The following is a 19579-nucleotide window of genomic DNA, read 5'->3' as shown; positions in this document are numbered from 1 at the left end:
TCATATTGAGACAAAGTATCAAGTCCACAGTTACCCATGTGTGTGCAAATTAGTTAATTCCCCTCAACAAGACAATCATGATCCTCCAGGTTCCCTTGTGATAAGCTACGTAGTTTATCTGGACTCCAAAAGCATCCTGGATAGAGCCTCGCTGTCAGTTAGACGTCCATAGTCCCGACGAGGTTATCGTCGCAAGCTCACGAACATTGCTCCATTGCCAGCTAGGCGTCTATAGCCCCGATGGAGTTACTCGTATATTCCCTTTAGCCAATTTGATATTTTCTTTTCAGCTCATTTTCTTTTCTTTTGATTTTTTCTTTTATTCATACTTTTTCTCATTTTTCCTTTTGATACTGCTTTTCAGTTCCGTCAATTCTTTTGGCTTGTGAGCAGTGAAGCTCACTAGGGTTTGAGGATTGCGGTGGCGCTGAAGTCAGATTTTAGATTTTTCACCGATCACAGCTTTGCCTAGAAACCATAACGACTCGGAGATTATAAGTGTGAAAAGATATAATAACTGGAGGACAAAATAGCTAAGTTCAATAAGCTAATCTTGCTTCATTGCAAATATGGCCTGACTCAAAGTTTTATTAAAAGAAACCCCTTTGTAATTCCAAAAGACCTCATAATTGCTCAAATGCAACCAACAACCTAGTGAGAGGTCAGAGCGCTTCATGACAAAATCGCCCAATTTCAAATGGATATCCCTCAGGACAAACAACTAACCCAAGACAAAACATCTAAACTAAGAGCCAAAACAAAGCGAAAAGCAAACAAAACAAAAACAGACGAATGAAAAACGAAAGCAAAGTAAACTAGCTATGTACAAGGGAAGGCCTTTGCATCCTAGGACTGGAAATAATGTTTGAGATACCTCCCATTGACAGGCAATGGGACATCTTCTCCGGTTAGAGTCTTCAATCTGAATGCATTTTCTCCCAAAATCTCTGAAATTTGATAAGGGCCTTTCCAAAGCTTATCAAATTTGTCATGTTCTCCCCTTTTCTCGTGTGCTTTATCCCAGTATAAGACAAGATCTGAGATCCGGAACGCCTTGACTTTAGCTTGCCGATCGAACCATCTTTTCACCACTCCTTGGTGTTTTGCAAAATTTTCTAATGCTTGATCTCTCTTTTCTTCAAGATTCATTAACTGTGTTAATCGGGCTTGAACAACATCAGTGTCCTCCATGTACTCCTGAATAAATCTCAAGGTCGGGATCCTGAGTTGCATGGGGAAAACTGGGTCTTGGCCGTAAACCAGAAAGTAAGGTGAAATCCCTAGTGCGTTCTTGGTCCTTATTCTGTCTGCCCAGAGGGCAAATCTCAACTGGGTATGCCATTCTCTCGGACTTCTTTCTAGCAGCTTCTTGATAACACTGAGTAGGTTCTTATTAGTTGACTTAGCTAGCCCATTACCCTGAGGATAATAATTTGATGAAAATTTGAGGGTTATCCCATACTCAAAAGCCCAATTTGAAAATCTCAATGATGTGAAGGCTGAGCCATCGTCACAAACCAATGCATAAGGACATCCAAACCTCGTGATAATGTTCTCCTCCAGGAATTTAATTACGGCTTCGGTAGTGCATACTTTGAGTGCTTGTGCCTCTGACCATCTGGTACAATAATCAGTAGCAGTGATGATATATCTGTGTTGTGCCGAGGACGCGGGGTTGATGACACCAATAAAATCCATTCTCCATTTGGCAAATGGTCTTGCTTCGATCACTGGATTCAGCGGCATAGCAGGATTTCTTTCTCTGAAAGCTGTGACCTGGCAAGTGTGGCAAGTCTTGATATGATTAAATGTGTCTTTGAAAAGCGTAGGCCAGTAATATCCTGCTCTCAGGATCTGGTGAGCTGTAGCGAGGTTGGCCCCATGTCCGGTCCCAAACTTGGAATGAAAATGTTCAATTATTTGTTTGGCCTCCTCTTTGCCAACACATCTCAGATATATCCCCTCGTGATTCCTACGATAGAGAACGGATCCTTGGAGCATATAATGTTGACACTTTATTCTTAGTTCTCTTTTCTGTGTAGGTGTCATGCGGGCAGGACACTTGTTGTTAAGCAGGTATGTCACAATTTCTTTGTACCATTCATCAGGGGTGACATCCTCTAATTCATAAACTTGCTGGATTAATCCGGGTCCGTCAATTGCCAATGTCTGTGCCAAAGCTTGTCCTCGAACAAGTTTCATGGGCTGGATTTCGATATCGAACTCTTGGATAATGGCGACCCACTTGCCCCTTCTTTCTCCTAGTTCATTCTGCATGAGAAGGGTCTTGACTGCTGCATCTGGTACTATTGCATCGATTTTGGCCCTTAAGAGGTAATGCCTGAATTTTTTAACGGCCTTGACTAGTGCGTATGCTTGTTTTTCAATGTTGGGATATTTGAGTTCTGCATCTTTCAGTGGGGTGCTCATGAATGCAATTGGATTCTCGTCTCTTTCTTCACTTCTCTGGGTGAGAATAGCGGCACAAGTGTAGTCAGAAGTGAAGGAATACAGGTAGAAGGGTTTGAGGTAATCAGGACTGATCAATACTGGCGCTTCTGCGATTGCCGTCTTTATCTCCTCGAATGCCCTCTTAGCTCGTGGCGACCATTCGATCTTTGCATCCTTCTTCAGCATTTCGTTCAAAGGTCTGACTATCTCAGCAAATCCGGTGATAAATTTTCTAACAAAGTTGATCTTGCCGAAGAATGATTTGAGTTCTTTCTTGCTAGCCGTCAAATTGATAGTGGATATAGCCTTTACCCTTTCAGGATCGATGGAGATTCCTCTGTCTGAAATGACATGTCCTAAAAGTTTTCCTTTTGTTACCCCAAATATGCATTTCTTCGGGTTGAGAGATACACCATATCTTCTGCACCTTTGGAAGACTCTTTTTAAGTCATCCACATGATCTTCTCTTTTTCTGGAGAAAACTGTGATGTCATCCATATATATAATAATGCACTTTCCGATTAAGTCTCTGAAAGCGATATCCATGGCTCTCTGGAATGTGGCCCCGGCATTGATAAGTCCAAAGGGCATTCTTTTGTATGCAAATGTTCCCCACTTGGTAGTAAAAGCAGTCTTTAGTCGATCTTCAGGCTCGACCAAAACTTGATTATATCCTGAATATCCATCTAGAAAAGACATCATCTGCGACCCATTGACAATCTGCAACACTTCATCTAGTGATGGTAGCGGATAATTGTCCTTTTCTGAAGCTCGGTTGAGATTTCTGAAATCAACACATAATCTGATCTCTCCACTCTTCTTTCTGACAGGAACCAGGTTGGCGACCCACGTCGAATGTCTTACCGGGAAGATGATCTTGGCTGAGAGCAGCTTCTTAACTTCTTGATATATCAGGGGTTCCAATAAAGGATTAACTGGCCTTTGTCTCTGCCTAAATGGTTTGCTTCCTGGCTTCAAGGGGATGGTATGAGTGATAATTGCAGTGTCATAAGTCTTGAGATCTTTATAACTCCATGCAATGACATCTGGGAAATCTCTCATATTTTTCAGGATTCCATTTCTTTCTGGTGCGGTGCAGGTCTTTCCAATGAACACATTCTTAACTTGCATATCATCACCTACGTTGATTGTGTCGCACATGTTTCCTTCCATGTTATGGTTTTTCATCTCTTTCAGTTTGTCGGGATCAAAAATTCTTTCTAACTCCACCATTCCTTTTGGAATAGTGTTAGTCTTTAAATTCAAAATTCCTTCAGCATCCAATTCTGCTCCCTCGGCTTCTTCTTCATCAATAATTTGAGCTAGGAAGACATCCGTGTTGGTCAAGAAATCCAGTATGTGCTTGTCATCTTCGAAAACTTGAAAATTGGTGATGTTGTCTGGGACTGAAGGTACTGATGTTAATTCTACTGTGAACTTCTTCAATCCTTCCATTGCTAGTGGCATCAAAGAACTGGCGGCCTGTGCAAGGGAATTAGCCACTTGATTTTGATGCCTGTATATAGAATTGATGTTGAAGGCTTCAAAACTCTCAATGAGGTCCCAAACTCGATTTCGGTATCTGGTCAGTCTTTTGTCATGGCAGATGTACTGTCTCCTGATTTGCCTTATAGCTATTTCTGAATCTCCATATACTTGCAATATTTTTGCTTTCTTTCTGATAGCCATCAGTAACCCATGAATCAAGGATTCATATTCAGCTACATTATTGGTGCAAGGAAATTGTAATCTATGAGCGGCAAGATAAGTTTCCCCTGTTGGGCTAATCAATTCGTAGCCTGCTTCGGATCCTTGTTTGGACTTAGATCCATCGAACCTTAGTGTCCATATTACGTTCTCTTGGCCTTCGGTTCCTTGGTCCTCTTGGCTTTCGGTTGATGTGTCGGATAGAATCTCGTCTTCCAAGGAGCTTTCATCTTCTGAATGTTCCATTTCTTCCATAATCAATATATGTGGGACTCTTTTGTATACTTGCTCTAATGCAGTCTGGCACAAAGCACAGGATAGCTCTGAATGGACGGCATTATGTATCCTACACCAGTTAGGAAGGAGTAAATCTCGGACGGATGTCAAGTTACCCAGTTGCATACTTTGTTGTACGTTTCTATGTACGAATTTTCTGAAATTTTCAAACATTCCGTCGTCTTCTTGGTCGGATCCCTAGTCACTCTCCACAACAATTTCTGTAGATTCCATCACTTCTTGCTGACCATCTTTGTCTTGCAGGTTTTGTATCATCAGGACCTCGCCCACTTTAGGCTTATATGTCCCTAGATTCGATTCTAAGAACAGGACTTCATTGTCTTCCCCGTACTCGGTTATCATAAGTCTCAATCTTGGAGTACTGTCGATTTTGATTTGATTTGGGACTCCTCTCCATGGGAACCACATATGTGCAAAGTCAGTTGACACATACCCATTCAATTTTCGTGACCAATCTCTACTCAGAAGCATTCCATATGAATCAGGAATATCCACGACTGATATGTCTATGAAATTTTGAACCCTTGGGTCCGCAGCTAATTGCATATGGATATTGTTCAATTCCCCCATGACTGGAACTTCTGTCTTATCTAGCTGAGTGACTTTTCTTTTGGTCGGAGCAGGAGTTATTCCCAATCTCTGACAGACAGCTAAGGGCATCACATTACTGGAAGCTCCTGAATCATAAAGGCAATTATGTAGTAATTTCCCAAAAATTCTGACTGATAGCAGGAACGGGGCGGGTTCATCTTTTCCTTGGGAAAGGACTGAGGAATCCCTACTGTGTTCTTGATGTTCTACTTCGTTGACCTTCGGATTGTCATTCTTTGCTAGGTCCTCCCCTTTTGAGTGATCGGTCTTGTTCGGAGATTTCCCTTTCTTTACTACATCTTTCTTAACGGCAACCTCCTTTCCTAGAAGATTCTGATTGGTGGTGAGACTTTCTTTGCTGGCAAGTTGAGTTTTCTTAGTCTTGCCCCTTTTGAGTAATACTTTGCCTTCCAACATATCTTCTTTTTTGGCCGGGAAGGTTATGGTCTGGACCATGCATTCGTCTTGTTCAGACTGCTCTTTGTTATCAACTTCCTCTTGGGTCATATTGATGGTAGCTTGAGCTTTGTTGGTTGAGTTCTGAATGTTCGACCTTAGTGTGCTTGACTCACTTAAGCTATTAATCACAGCATCTTTGATTTCTGAGACCTTGAGTAGCTCATAGAGTGGTAGGCTGACTTTGACCTTCTTGAGTTTTTCCAACACCGACGTAGCCAATCTTTTCATTTCGTCGCCTATGGGAGGTGTAATGTTCCTTTGCCTATATTCTCGCGTATGCTGAGGATACTCTGGGTTATTGCTGGCCTGTGGATCTGGAGGAGTAGAGAAATTGTCTGGAGGAATTGATGTAGTTAGGGGTTCCTGATTTCTCTGATTTCTATGATATACCCTCTGATTCACACCTCCTGAGGACTGGTGGAATACCTCCTTTATTCCTTCAACTAGGACACTGTTGTTCAAAGGTGGAAAATAATACTCTGAGTCTTCAACGGGTCCATTTGCGGATGCAGGTGGGAACTGGGAACCCGGAGGTACCATCGGTCCATTAGCAGATTCTAGTGGGAATCTCCCATTTTTGAGTCTGATTATCTTCTTCTTGTGAATATCTGTAGCTTTCCACAATCATGGCTTGATCATACCGCGTAGTTGGGACCATTTCGTATCCAGTTGTGGGCGGATTTTCGGGCGGATCATTGCTACGCATTTCTTGCTGGAATATGTCAGCTGCAATTTTGAATTCAGGACACTGCAACTCGGAATGCTGGTTTGTATTGTGGAGTCTACACCAACTAGACAAGGCTGCTTCTGCTAGAAAAACTTTACTGGTAGGAGGATTTTCTTGATTCTGGGAACTTGATGGGTTATCCAGCGGCGTCACTATGTTTCCATTATTAGGAGCAGTATTCCATGGTCTCCTCTGAAAGCCTTGGCTGTTGTTTCCCTGATAATTGTTTCTGAAACCTTGGTTATTATTTCCTTGGAAATTTTGATTATTCGTATGTTGGCCGTGGTTGACCCTCTGCATGCTTTGGAGTTGATTATTCTGGTTCCTTAGATGAGTTACTTCGGTTGACAGCTTCTTGACTTGTTCAATCAACTCTTTCATTTCATCCTTCTCTTCCTGTGTTCTTGATGAGTTTGTTGCGTTTTGCAGGTACATAGGTTGTGCTGGTGGAGCTTGTGAAAGTGGAACCCCGGGATGAGGCACCAATTGGTTTGCCGGCTGTACACTAGGATATGTTGCTTGTGGAATGGGATTCATAACTGGGGTCTAGTTGGCTAGTGCCATACTAACTGCTTGCATTTGATTTGGTGCTGTGACAGGTCCCATATGTAGTAGTGGCCTAGTAATATTCTGTCCCATGTGCTTGCTGACTTCAATAGCTTTTGCATATGCTGCATTCAGATCATTTGGTATAGGATGTGTCCTTACGAACATGGCGGTAAGATGATCTAGGGCTCCATAATAGATTTCCCTTGGGTCAGCAATGAGGTAAGGATGTCGCAACATCGTGTATGCGCGGTGGAACCTATTGTTGAAAGAGGTGATTGGCTCATGTTCTCTCCTTCGGATTTCAACAAATTGTCTATACAGCTCGGCCAGCGTGGTTGGTATACCAAATTTAGCAATAAATGCATCCTTCATTGCATCCTAGGTCCTAATTGACCCTATAGGCAAATGAATGAACCAGAAGTATGCCTCTTCTCCCAATGAGTAAGGAAAAAGCCTACATGCTACATCTCCATATTCGATTTGTCTGTTACGAAGATGATCCTCGAACATCTTGATATGATCCTCTGCCGTACGATTGAAATCACTGACATTGAATTTGGAACAAAAGTGCTCTGGATTTTTGGGCATATCATGATAGACTGCAAATTCCAATGGTGATGGATTGTTGATTAGCCAAGTAGCGCCATTAAGTGCATGAGCAGGAGGAGGAGGAGGAGGAGCATGGTGTGCCATCGTGCTTTGCGGAGTTTGAAAGCTTGACAAGAGACTTGATGAACTGGCTTGGCTTGTCGGTTGAGAAATCGCCTGGATACTTGCTTGAATTGCTGCTTGTACCTGTTCTTGAAGAGACGGAGCTTGTGATGACTCAGGAGATTCCTCTAATCTTAGTTCAAATTCTTTGGGAGTATCTTCTCTCTTGACTCGCTTCGACCTTGAAGTAAACTGAAGCTCACTCAGATTTTTGACGCCTGGTGTCGACCTCAATATCCTTTGATGTTTCTCGGGCGAGAAAGAACCAATGCGATCCAGCGTGAAGTTTTGTCTTGCGGAGATTACTGTAGGTTCCTTTGGTTGCGAAGCTCTCTAGCGGCGACTCTTCGGTGTTCTTCAGCCCTATCTTCTTCTTGTTCCAAGATGGTTCTCACTCTGTTATACTCAGCTTCACTTCTCCTTACGTTCCACGCTAGGTGATTCAATCCGGAAATAATATCTTCTTGAATGTTGCCTATCTCCAAATTAGGTTGCACTACTTGATTCAATCCTTCATGTGGCAACACCATCGTGATTCATGATCATGCTTGAATTGTATTCTTTTTTTTTTTGGTAAATTTTCTGGATAGTACTTTTCCTTAACGGAGGTTCAAGCCCTCCTTCTAGTGCCAATTCTGTTGACGTGTATTTTGTACACTGCCTAACACAGAATAAAATACCCAAGGGTACCTTATTCAAGAGAGGATAAGGTACCCTTGGGTATTTTATTCTGTGTTAGGCAGTGTACAAAATACACGTCAACAGGTAGCTAGCAAACAAACTCTACAAAACCCTTTGGATTGTTATTTAACAAGTACAGATACCTTGTAGCATAGCACACCTATATTGGAATGTAGCTGATAGAGATAGTGTGTGCACCATGTTGGTTAATAAAAATAGCTATCTTGCACAGCAAGTTGTGCTTGGACCACTTAGCAGCCACCTTACATGCAGCAATTGTATGACAGTTTTGTCTTACAAAGCAGAGGTTTCAACTTCCGCATCAAGGGTATTGTCATGCACATTAACTTGTGCATCCAAGAAAACACATTGCACAACAGAGCAATTGCTTTAACTAACCTTCCATGTCCAAAATCGTTAGAAGCACAAAAAAAATTATTCAAAACATCTTGAACAAATCATTTTTTAGATTATCAATTCATTCTAGCTTCTTCTACTTAAAAGACAATCAATTTATCTACAATAATAGTAATATAAAATAAAAATTACTTTAGGGTTATAATCATATAAAATAGATGGAAATGAGTTGGTTAAGTGGGTTTTCTCAGATAAAAGGCATTTTCAAGGATGGGAAAGAGATGTACAACTGTACACATTTCTGGGACTCATCATTAGGTTACTCATATCTTATTGGAATATTGTTACACATGTTTTTATAGCTTACAACCTTTGACACCCCATGAAATTCAGGTTGCCTTTTCATCTCTATATATGTCCCACCGTCAAAAGGACAAAGTTTCTTCTTTTGTGAAGAACATGGCCATGCTTCAGACTTAAAGTTCAAGAATTTCTTGAGCAAAGTGAGGTCAAATTCGATGCACTTTATGATCATCAAATCTCTCTTTCATGATCTCTAATCAACTTTTAAATTTACTTATGTGCTGACACTTTGTAATATGCCACTGAAATTAATGTACATAAAATGGAAAATTGATATTTGTCACAGCTATGGGTTTCTATCTACATCTTTCATTCAATTTGCAAGATGTAGACGGACACATATGTGCCCACAATGTAATAAATCAGATTTCACACTCCTTTTATGCTATTGCTAATGTGCGACTTCTGATCTACAAATTCAAAGGAGTAGCAACAAGGTATGCTGATTATTTGACTTGTGGGTAATTAAATTTCACTTCTACTAACTCATAGTAATCAAGAACGATTCTAGCAATCAACTACACAGATTGCATGTATGCTTTCTTAAGTACTTGAATGTATGAAGTAGTTGCACTTAATTCAATTAAACAAGTAAAACATTGAAACAAATATGAAAAAAGAGAACTAACACACAAATATGCTTTGGAGAAATCTAATTTGGGAAAACTTCAGGAGAGTGGGGCTGTGCCTCCTCATCTCCGCCATCACCATGCAAGATTTACAAGCCAAATACTCAAGTTGGGCTTTTGTGGACACTATGGACCTTCTTTAGCACTTCTACAATGGTCTTCAAGCTTGCCTTGCTCAGGAAACTTGTTTAAAACTTTGACAGCATGCTTCAATACTGTACTGAGCCATTTTACAACACCATAATGATCTTTAATGCTGTAATGGTCTCCAACTTTTACCTATATGAATGGATGGAAGAGGAAATGTTTGAGCTTATGTTCTAAGTGGTTGAAATTTATTGTTGTCTTTCTGTTGCTTAATGCGGCATACGATGAATGTGTAAAGAAAATGTGACAAACACATACAATTGTGGGAAATTTGAGATGTGCTGAATTTGTACATATAACTTGCTTTCCCTGTTGTGGGATGCAGGATATCTGGTTCATCCTTAGTCCTCTCTTGAACCTGTTGTGCCTTTGATCCACCTTGGCAGTTTCAAATTTTCCAATTCTGTGCCTTATAGTGAGTGGGAACATGTATTGAAGCACTTCGCTGATCATACAAACTTTCAAGGAAATCTTATTATCTCAACCAACTGAATTATGGTACATTTTTGTGATCAAATATGGATCAATTCTTTCCAGAGTTGGTGATTGTATAACAAGGTTATATATTTGAAGATAAGCTGGATATACTTTAAGTATTATACCCCATGGATATTCTAAATATCTATCTACCGTTGGTGTAGATGGCATTATTCACTATTTCTATAACATGTTTAATATTGGATCATTCATGGATTTTACATAATGGTCCATTACAACAAAGAACAAGCTGAAGTCCAACCATTATTCTTCAAACAGTTAAACTAATATGGATCAATTCTTTCAAGAGCTGGTCATTGTATCAGAAGGTTATATACTAGAATATAAGCTGGTATTGTTGTGATCAAATATGGATCAGTTCTTTCCAAAGTTGGTGATTGTATCAAAATGTTATAAATTAGAATATTAGAATTATGATGCATTGTCATGATCAAATGTGACTTGATTCTTTCCAGAGTTGGTGATTGTCTCAAAAGGTTATTTATTATAATATAAGCTGGATGGATTATTGTCGTGATCAAATATGGATCAGTTCTTTCCAAATTTGGTGATTCTGTCAAAAGGCTATAGATTAGAATATTAGAATTATGGTACACTGTCGTGATAAAAAATGAGTCGATTCTTTCAAGGGTTGGTGATTGTATCATAAGTTCATATATTAGAATATAAGCTGGATAGACCATGAATTCAAGGAGTATACAGCTTGGATATTATAAATATCCATCTACCATTGGTGTATATGACATTGTCCATTCTTTTCTATAACATGTTTAATATTGGGTTCTTAATAGATTCTACATAATGGCTTATTAAAACAAAGAATATGATAAGCTGATGTCCTAACAGTATTCTTCAAGCAGTTGCATTAAAGTTTTAAACATTTTGTGCTTATATCATCTAGCTTTATTTGGCATCCACAATGTTGTCGATGTGAGCCTGCTAAAGTTGTATGAGCCATTCCACTCTAGTGAGGGTTCCATCTCTAATCTTGAGACCACTACTACAGATTTTCAACAATCATTGTTTGAGAATACCTTTATCAATGTTTTGACTAACATAAATAGAAAGAAGCAGGCCACTACATGGTTGGTTTCTTGCAAATATTCTATACGGACTCAAACAAAGTGGTTCCCCTAGACTGCTTTAGAGGAATATTTTCCTTCCAAACTGGAACTAATGACAATCACTTTCTTGTAAATATTTCTATTTTGTAGTTAGCTTTCTCTTATACATAACCCCATTTACGGGAGGATTTTTGTTAGAAACCAAGAAAAGTGTTCAGGCATTTTGCATGTAGGGTTGGCCTTATCTGGCCAGTACACATTCTTATTCTTGTACATATATTATATCCATGCTAATAAAGACTCTAAAGCAATCAGTTTGTTGGCTAGCTAGCTCCTTTATTTCTCTTTGCTATCTGAATGTTTTTCTTGATGGCTTCTGTTGTGTTTCAATTCCTTCCTAACTAGAAGTGGGTGCCTCCTTGTTGAAGTAGACAAGTTACTTTCATATCAACAAAACTGTCTTTCTTGCGTTCTAAAGAAGTTCTTGAACTATTGTGAAGTCTTTTTTTTCAAATGGTATAATTTTTGATGCAACTTGATTTCTTTAACCAACTTCCAGTCCATTGTTTAGGAAAGTATAAGACAAAAGTGGTGAAATTTATGAAAGATGAAAACATTCCAAATCTGGTCTTTCCACCATTCTTCTAGTTTTTGCATTTGTATTTTTGGCAGAAAGGGGCATGGCATGTGGTTTTCCCTGTCTGCATGGCAATATTTTTTTGTAATTAATTGCAGGCAAATTTAGTATAACATCCTCTCAATTAAGCCATAACTTTCTACTAGTTTAAGTGGATATCTCAACAGTGTCAGTTACCTTTTTAAAATGTTTTTGTATGGGAAAGATAATGTTACCTAAGGGAATCCTATAATGTTGAATAATTGGAGATTACCAGGAATCTGATTCTAAAGAGATGCATTTTAGGTTTTGTTTTAGAAATTATGGTTAAGAGTTATTTGTTGCATCAAGTTGCTACCAAGAGCCAATAATGGTTTTTATCCATTATATGGCTGTTAGTGTCTCGTTCATCTTTAGTCAAATTTTTGTCATATAGCTTGCATATAGATTTCGGTGGTTAACTGTTCTTATTCTTTGTCAAATTAGTGTGTTCTAACATGGGTTTCAAGATCACAACCGATTTCTTTTAGATCAATTAATTGGGGTTCCATTGGGGCCCCACCTCTAAAAACAAAGAAAGTTTATATATCAGTCTGACAATAAAGTCTCATAAAACTAACAAGATGCAACACTAAAATTTCCCATACCACCTAACGTACTTAAACTACAGCTTCCAAACAGTCATTTATCAAAGCTAAAAGATGCGAACCAAGTCTCCTCTTACTAAGTAGAAAGTTATAAACTTGAAACACTGTACCTAACATTCTTTTCCTTAAGCTGCTCCATCACTTATTACCATATACTCCATCCATCCCACTGCTCCAGATGCATCACTTGTAACTAATCTTCTGTGTTCTTCTCATGCAAAGGAAGGAAAACAGATGCTAAAGCAAAGATCCTTGCATTGGAAAGCACAATGTAACAATCCTCCATCAAATGCAGGAACTGCTTAGTTACTAACCACGTCCCCATATACCTGCCTATGACTGACACTTAACCTAGCCAAGACTCCAAAATCATTGCAACACACACACACACCAAGTTCTCTCTGCATTTCGTCCAGCTTACCTTCACATCAATCCCTTGGCACTAGAGAATTCACTGATTCTGCCCCTTTCATACAGCTAATGACGTTATTTTTTTTGCAAATCCAGGTCCTCCTCAGACAATGCCACAACCATATCACCATATTGTGACAGAATAAATAGCATAAGCAAACATAGCCTAATCTCTGCAACAAGAACAAACAATGCCAAATCGGTAATGAGACTCCCTCTTATTGCTGCCTTACGTTGATTTCCTTGCACCGAACTCTTCTCTTCCTGCACCCTTTTAACAAACCCTATGGTAACTTGAATCACAAGCAAAAATATGCATAATCCTCTTGTCCAACCCAGAGATAAGAGGCTTTCTATTCTTCATCTTGCCTGAACTTTTCCTACTTGCCATATCAGCTAGCAATATTGCAATGCCACCACCTATACAAACTCAGAACTAGTCTGCATGTGATAAGCTTAACAAAATACTCATCTTGTAACACATCAAGCCAGCCCTGCAAGACATAACAAGTTGCCACATGAGGCTGCTTAATAACATAATTTCCTCTGCTTCACTGTATAACTCCGCAACTTGTAATACAATAGTAACACAATATGCCAACCTTGTAAGACATACCAATTTGCCACATGAGGCCACTTAATAACATAATTTCCCATGCTTTGCTGTATACCTCCTCGCTCCTGAATGGTCAAAATACTTGCCAATCCACTACAGCTTCTAGGATAGCTTAATTTTGAGCAGTACAATCTTATTGACCGATTCATAAAATAAATACTTATAACAAGTCAATGCAACCACCCCATACTCTTAACCAAGGCATTACAACATAAGGACAAAAAAAAGTTTGAACTATATTATCTAATGGCTAAAAAGCATACTGAGATGATCAGCATAAGACTCATGGTGGCTGATAGCTAAGGTGCCAATTCAAATCATTCCAAGAATTGTAGATGACTATATACTACAGTTATAGGCTCTTATCAATACCTGAGTTAAGCCAAATAATCAGTTGCTGCCTTCAAGTGGTATATGCAATGTTCAAAACTGCATTCAGCAAATTTTCCTTTTAATCCTGACACTTCTTCAGCAAACTGATTAAGCTTCCAATTAGGAATAGATCCTTTATGCACAAAATTAATGACTACCAAAGGATTGCCCTCAATTAGCAGATTCCTAATATTCTGGGAAGTAGCTGCCACGAGCTTGCGAGCAAAGCTTCCCATTCTGCTTCATTTTTAGATTCAAAACCAAAGAACAGTGATCCACTATAAAGAAATTTACCAGTAGAGTCTCTAATAACAAAACCTCTACCAGCCAAATTCTGATTTCCTCTTGATCACTGAGGCCTCTGGAGGAGGACTCCATTTCTCCTTTTCTTCTCCTTGATTGTCTTATTTCTCCTGCCATGGTCTGTGCCAATTGAATTCCGTCTTATCCCTTGAAGAGGGGTCAAGATCACAAACTATTACTAGTATACGAGTGCAAATTTATCACTTCCTTATCATTATTTGTTGAATTATTTATTTTGACAATATTTGGATGTATATTTACTTGTAATTGTTACTAATATTTTATCAAAATTTGACAGGGTGTTTTATTACACTTCTTCTTGACAAATATATGCTTTGGTTTCAATAGTGTGTATTCTGATGATTTTCCCTTTTCTTTAGAAACACTTGCAAATGCACGGTTGCATAGAGATTTTAAATGTTAGTCCTTTGGGATCATTGGTTTGGTTTTAAAATATTTTGGAAGACTCGAATGCGAAGTCGCGTTGGAGGATTCCTTTTTTTTTTTGGAATTACAAATTTTGGAGTTTGATGTGATCTGTTTTGCAATTTTGTTTTATAAATAAATAATATAGAATGTTTTTCTTAGAATCTTATGTGTATTTGATGCTTGACAATTTTATTTTATTTTTATTTGTTAGAGTTCTAAAATCTAAAAATTCCTCATTTCGAAAAGACATTTGCTGAGTTTGAGATAACACAAGGGAACTTTATTGTAGATCTTGTACAGGTTTTCTTTCCAGGATTTCTTATTCTTATGAATTTATTGGCAGGTAGTTTGGATGAAGTATATAAATTGATGGATGAGATAGATCAGTTTGAAGCAAAGAACTTTGCGGTATCGTATGAATATAAGGTTGTTGGTTGGTTAATGCAACGGCTTAAGAAAGCCACTGGAAAAGAACGATTCATGCTTCTGATGAAAACTCAGCGAGCTCTTAAGCAGCTGGAATGGAAAGAGAAATTTGATCCGGAAAACCCTGCTAACTGGGGAGTTATTGAACAAGAGGATATGGGTCCTAGAGATGATGTGGAACAGGATGAAGAGGATGAGGAAAGGGATGAAGAGGATAAGGAAAGTGAAAAGACTGATGAAAATGCTGCTGCTGATAAGGAGGACGAAGATCTCTCTGATGAGGAAAATAAAGAGGAAATATTTAGTGAAAAGATTCATTCTATAGATAAAGAAATTAAGCAAAAACTTGCACAGATGGAATTGAGCTTCGGAAAACAGTCTAGAGATTTGGAAGAGGAGATCAAGGAACTTGTGGAACAAAGACAATCATTAACAGAGGAAAGTAAACAGCCTCTGTATAGAAAGGTAGGTTACTTTTCACCCTTTCTATGTTGTAAGTGATGGATTTTGCATTACTAGCTGAATGCACAAAGTGATTTGAATGTTAACGCTGGTTTTCTAAGAGTTTTCCTCTCTAATGTAATTGTTGTTCCCATGGTATAGGAGCTATATTTGTGACCCATAATGAGTCATTGATATGACCTTTCATGTTTCTGTATTTATGTTCTTCTAACAGTAATTCTTGAGTCCCTTTTCTTGACACACACATATACTTGGGTATAAACATAACATGCCAATTAAATTTAATAATTTAATCTGCCAAGAAAGTAAATGGAAAAACTATGTTTTTTTGTTTTATATATAAAATAAATGCCTACATCTACCTTCCTCTCTAGACTAGCCGGCGTGGCCTGTGAGTAACCATGGGGGCAGCTGAAGTGAGAGTTTTCTCTGATGACTTTAGCAACAGTTTGCAGCTGCAGAAGCAACTTAGTGTGAAATCAGCTGCAAACAGAGTTCTGCAAAGCTTCTTGATCTCCTTGGCTCGCATAAGTCTGTTTCTCAAGTGCTTCCACCCCACAAGTAGGCTTCTTTTTGACTTATTTGAACTCAAAGAGTCCCTGGTCTGATCATGGACTACATTTTCAGCATCAAAGTGTTGCTGAAGTTGGTGAGTGGCGTTATTGATGCTCATCATCCACTGTTTATTCCTCTTAAATGATTTGTCATTGACTTCTTGTACGCATACAATTTTTTTTTTCAGTCTCATTATTTGAGTCAAATACTTGTCATTCCTTGTTTTGCAAGCCATCCAATCCTTGTTTTCCATGTTTTTCAATGACATATTTTTAGGCTTTAATCAGTGTCTTGGCACAACCAACAATAGACACTCTCTAACTTAACAAAGGGGATGAAGAAAAGGAGCTTGATGAGTGGAAAAACACAAATTTGACTAAGGTAATGAAAAGGAATATCTCGATGTATTGGAGCACTCCTCTCCATTGAGTGTCCAATTTTAAGTGAACTTTAAGTGAAAAAGGGACAATACACTAACAAATGTGCACTTTTGGGTTTCAAGTACAAAATATCAAAAAAAGGTAATAAACAAAAAATAATGCTCCTTGCTAGAAAAGAAGAGGTGAATAGCAATAATAGAAGCTTGAAATCAAACTGTAAATCAGATCTAACAATGTTTATTTAATGGAAATAAATCAGCTATAACAACAACAAGATAACACAATAGACAACTGAACACATAACACTTCAATTACACGGAGAAACCCTTTTAAGAAAAACTCCACCAAGAAAAAAGGGCAAATCTATATTACTCGTCAAAGAGATTACAATACAAAAACATATCCTCAATCTTGCTTCAATTTAGTAACATCTGTGTACCTACAAAAAAAACTTATGTTGTTTCCAACTCAACCCCTCAACATATAGATCCTTGGGGGCTCAAAATACCACCATAAAACATTACCATGGGTTAAAACAAGGTTTCGAAAAACCATGGTAAAAATCCATACAACCTCTACATGCCAAACATAACCTCTTACATGACATACACCTTATAAGTTGTCATAAGAATCCCCCAAATATAAGAGATAACAAATGTAAGTATCATCTTACACGTGCCAAAATAATTGATTCTCGCGTCCAAAGTGATTCACTCCACTTTTAGCCTTTACAATTGTCATAGAATTCGTCATAACATCCACAAAAAATAGGGCTTCGATGTTATACTAATTGATGGGCATCTTATGACAACTAAAAAATTGATTTTTAAGACACTGACATGTGGTAAAAGTGCCAACTAATAAAACCAATGCCCCTTATGATTCCCCTTATGATGGAGCACAATTATTTAATTACATGAATGCCAAATAACCATTAAAAAATGTAAAATAATAATAAATACATAATCTAGAATTGCTAAGGTTGTGACACTTTAATTTTCAACATTCTCCCTCTTGTCGAACACCTTGCAAGAGCCAGGGGAATCACACCATTATGGAATCAACTAGGAACAAGAAACAAGGCCTATGGCCTTTCTGCACCAATTAAACTTTTCTATGCTCATAGGTTTGGTGTGAGATAATTTTCAACATTCACTTGAGTGCCAATTTTCTTCAACTTAATCTGTCCATTTGCAATCAACTCACAAACAAAATGGTATTGTTACATCCACATGCTTAGTTCGTGCATGATACTTAGGATTCTTAGCTAAATGAATTGCACTCTGGCTGTCACAACCAATCTGAACTGTCCTACAATCAAAACCAATACCTACACACAACCTTTGTAATCATACTGCCTCCTTAGAAACATGGGTAGCAGCCATGTACTCCGCTTTAGTAGTGGATAAAGCAACCATAGGCTGCCTCTTACTCATCCAACTTATAGCTCCTCACTATCAAAGTCACCTACCCAATCTGCATTAACAAATCCTTGTATGTCCAATGTCTTATCTGCACTATTAGTTCCAGAATATTCTAGACAATAATAAGTATTGGAGTTGAGAAATACAACCCCACAGTAGCCTGAAGATCTTCTGCAAGCCGAATGTTAGCTTAAGGTGTAAAAAGATAATTGGGAACTTAAGGAATTAAACAAATATTGTTTAATTAATCAAGTAAAGACCCAATTACTCTAACACCCCCCCTTAAGCTAGACTTAGGGAGAAGCTAAAAACCTAGAACAACTACTGAAAGCATGAAAGATGGGTCCCGACAACAAGGCCTGATCAGGTACCCAAATACAATGAAATCTCTATGAAACGGAGACAAAGGAGAAAACCCAGTGGGAAAAAACTCCTCTCCAAAAAGAGATAAAAGAACATGTTGAAAGAAGAAGGAAGGAAGGCCTCATAAAGACCCCCCAAGGATAGCTTCCTTCACTCCAAGCATAGAGAGCAACTGAAGATAGCGCGGCGATGCAAAAGGTTTCGTGAAGATGTCTGCAACCTGCTCAGAAGTGGGAATGTACTCCAGAATGAGAACACCATCCTGAATCAATTGACGGATGAAATGCATGTGAAGCTCAATGTGCTTCGTCCGTTGATGCTCTACTGGGTTGCGGGAAATATGAATAGCACTTTGATTGTCACACCAAAGAATAGTGGGACTATCAGGAGGAAAACCAAACTCAGTCATCAACTGTCGAAGCCATAAGATCTCCTGACTAGCGAGCACAGTAGCTCGGTACTCAACCTCTGTAGATGATAATGCATGAGCAGTCTGCTTTTTGCAAGACCATGTGATAGGACCAGAGTCAAGACAGAAAACAAAGCCAGAAGTAGACTTCCAATCAGTGACATCACCAGCCCAATCTGAGTCAGTGTAGCCAACAATGTGAGGTTCCCCTGATGTGTAGTGAATGCCATGAGAACTAGTGCCCTGAATGTACCTCAAAACACGTTTGGCAGCTTGCCAATGACTCTCATGAGGATCATAGGAGAATCGAGAAACAAGACCAACCGCAAAGGAAATATTAGGACGGATGTGAGTCAGGTACAACAAACTGCCAACCAACTCCCTGTAAAGTGTAGAATCGACTGAAGGAGTGGGACAAGCAGTAGTCAAAACAACCCCTGACTGAAATGGAGTGGGAGCAAGCTTGCAATCAAGCATGCCGAAGCGCTGAAGCATGTCAAGAGCATACTTCTGCTGGTAGAGGTAGATCCCATCAGAAGACTGAATCGCCTGAAGACCAAGGAAATAGTGCAAAAGACCGAGATCTGTCATCTCAAACTGGTCCATCAAGGCACGCTGAATATGCTGAATCATAGAGGATGAGCTACTTGTGATGAGAAGATCATCAACATATAGCACAAGAATCAAGATGTTATCCTCAAGAAGCTGAATGTACACTGTGTGATCAGAATGACTGCGGGAGAACCCAGTGGAGAGCAAGAAAGAGTCCATCTTCTCATACCAAGCCTGAGGGGCCTGTTTGAGACCATACAATGAACGCCGATGTCTGCAAACCAAAGAACTATGCTGCACAAATCCTTGAGGCTGCTCCATGTAGATTTCCTCCTGTAGATCCCCATGCAAGAAGGCACTCTTCACATCCATTTAAAAAACAG

The 19579-nt window shown here is 38.9% G+C and overlaps 1 protein-coding gene across 1 annotated transcript in view; it reads left to right on the top strand.

Annotated features, from left to right (window-relative positions):
* LOC131062606 (protein Ycf2) overlaps positions 1-19579 on the top strand; it is a 198422-nt gene that overhangs the window by 58500 nt on the left and 120343 nt on the right. The window contains exon 2 of the mRNA XM_057996302.2: positions 14969-15516. Coding sequence (XP_057852285.2) covers positions 14969-15516 — 548 coding nt within the window. The remainder of the gene's footprint in view (positions 1-14968; positions 15517-19579) is intronic.

This window comes from Cryptomeria japonica, chromosome 6, assembly GCF_030272615.1.
Source record: "Cryptomeria japonica chromosome 6, Sugi_1.0, whole genome shotgun sequence".
NCBI lineage: Eukaryota > Viridiplantae > Streptophyta > Pinopsida > Cupressales > Cupressaceae > Cryptomeria > Cryptomeria japonica.
The sequence above is the reverse complement of the archived record's forward strand: the minus strand, read 5'-3'. Positions and strand labels throughout refer to the sequence as shown.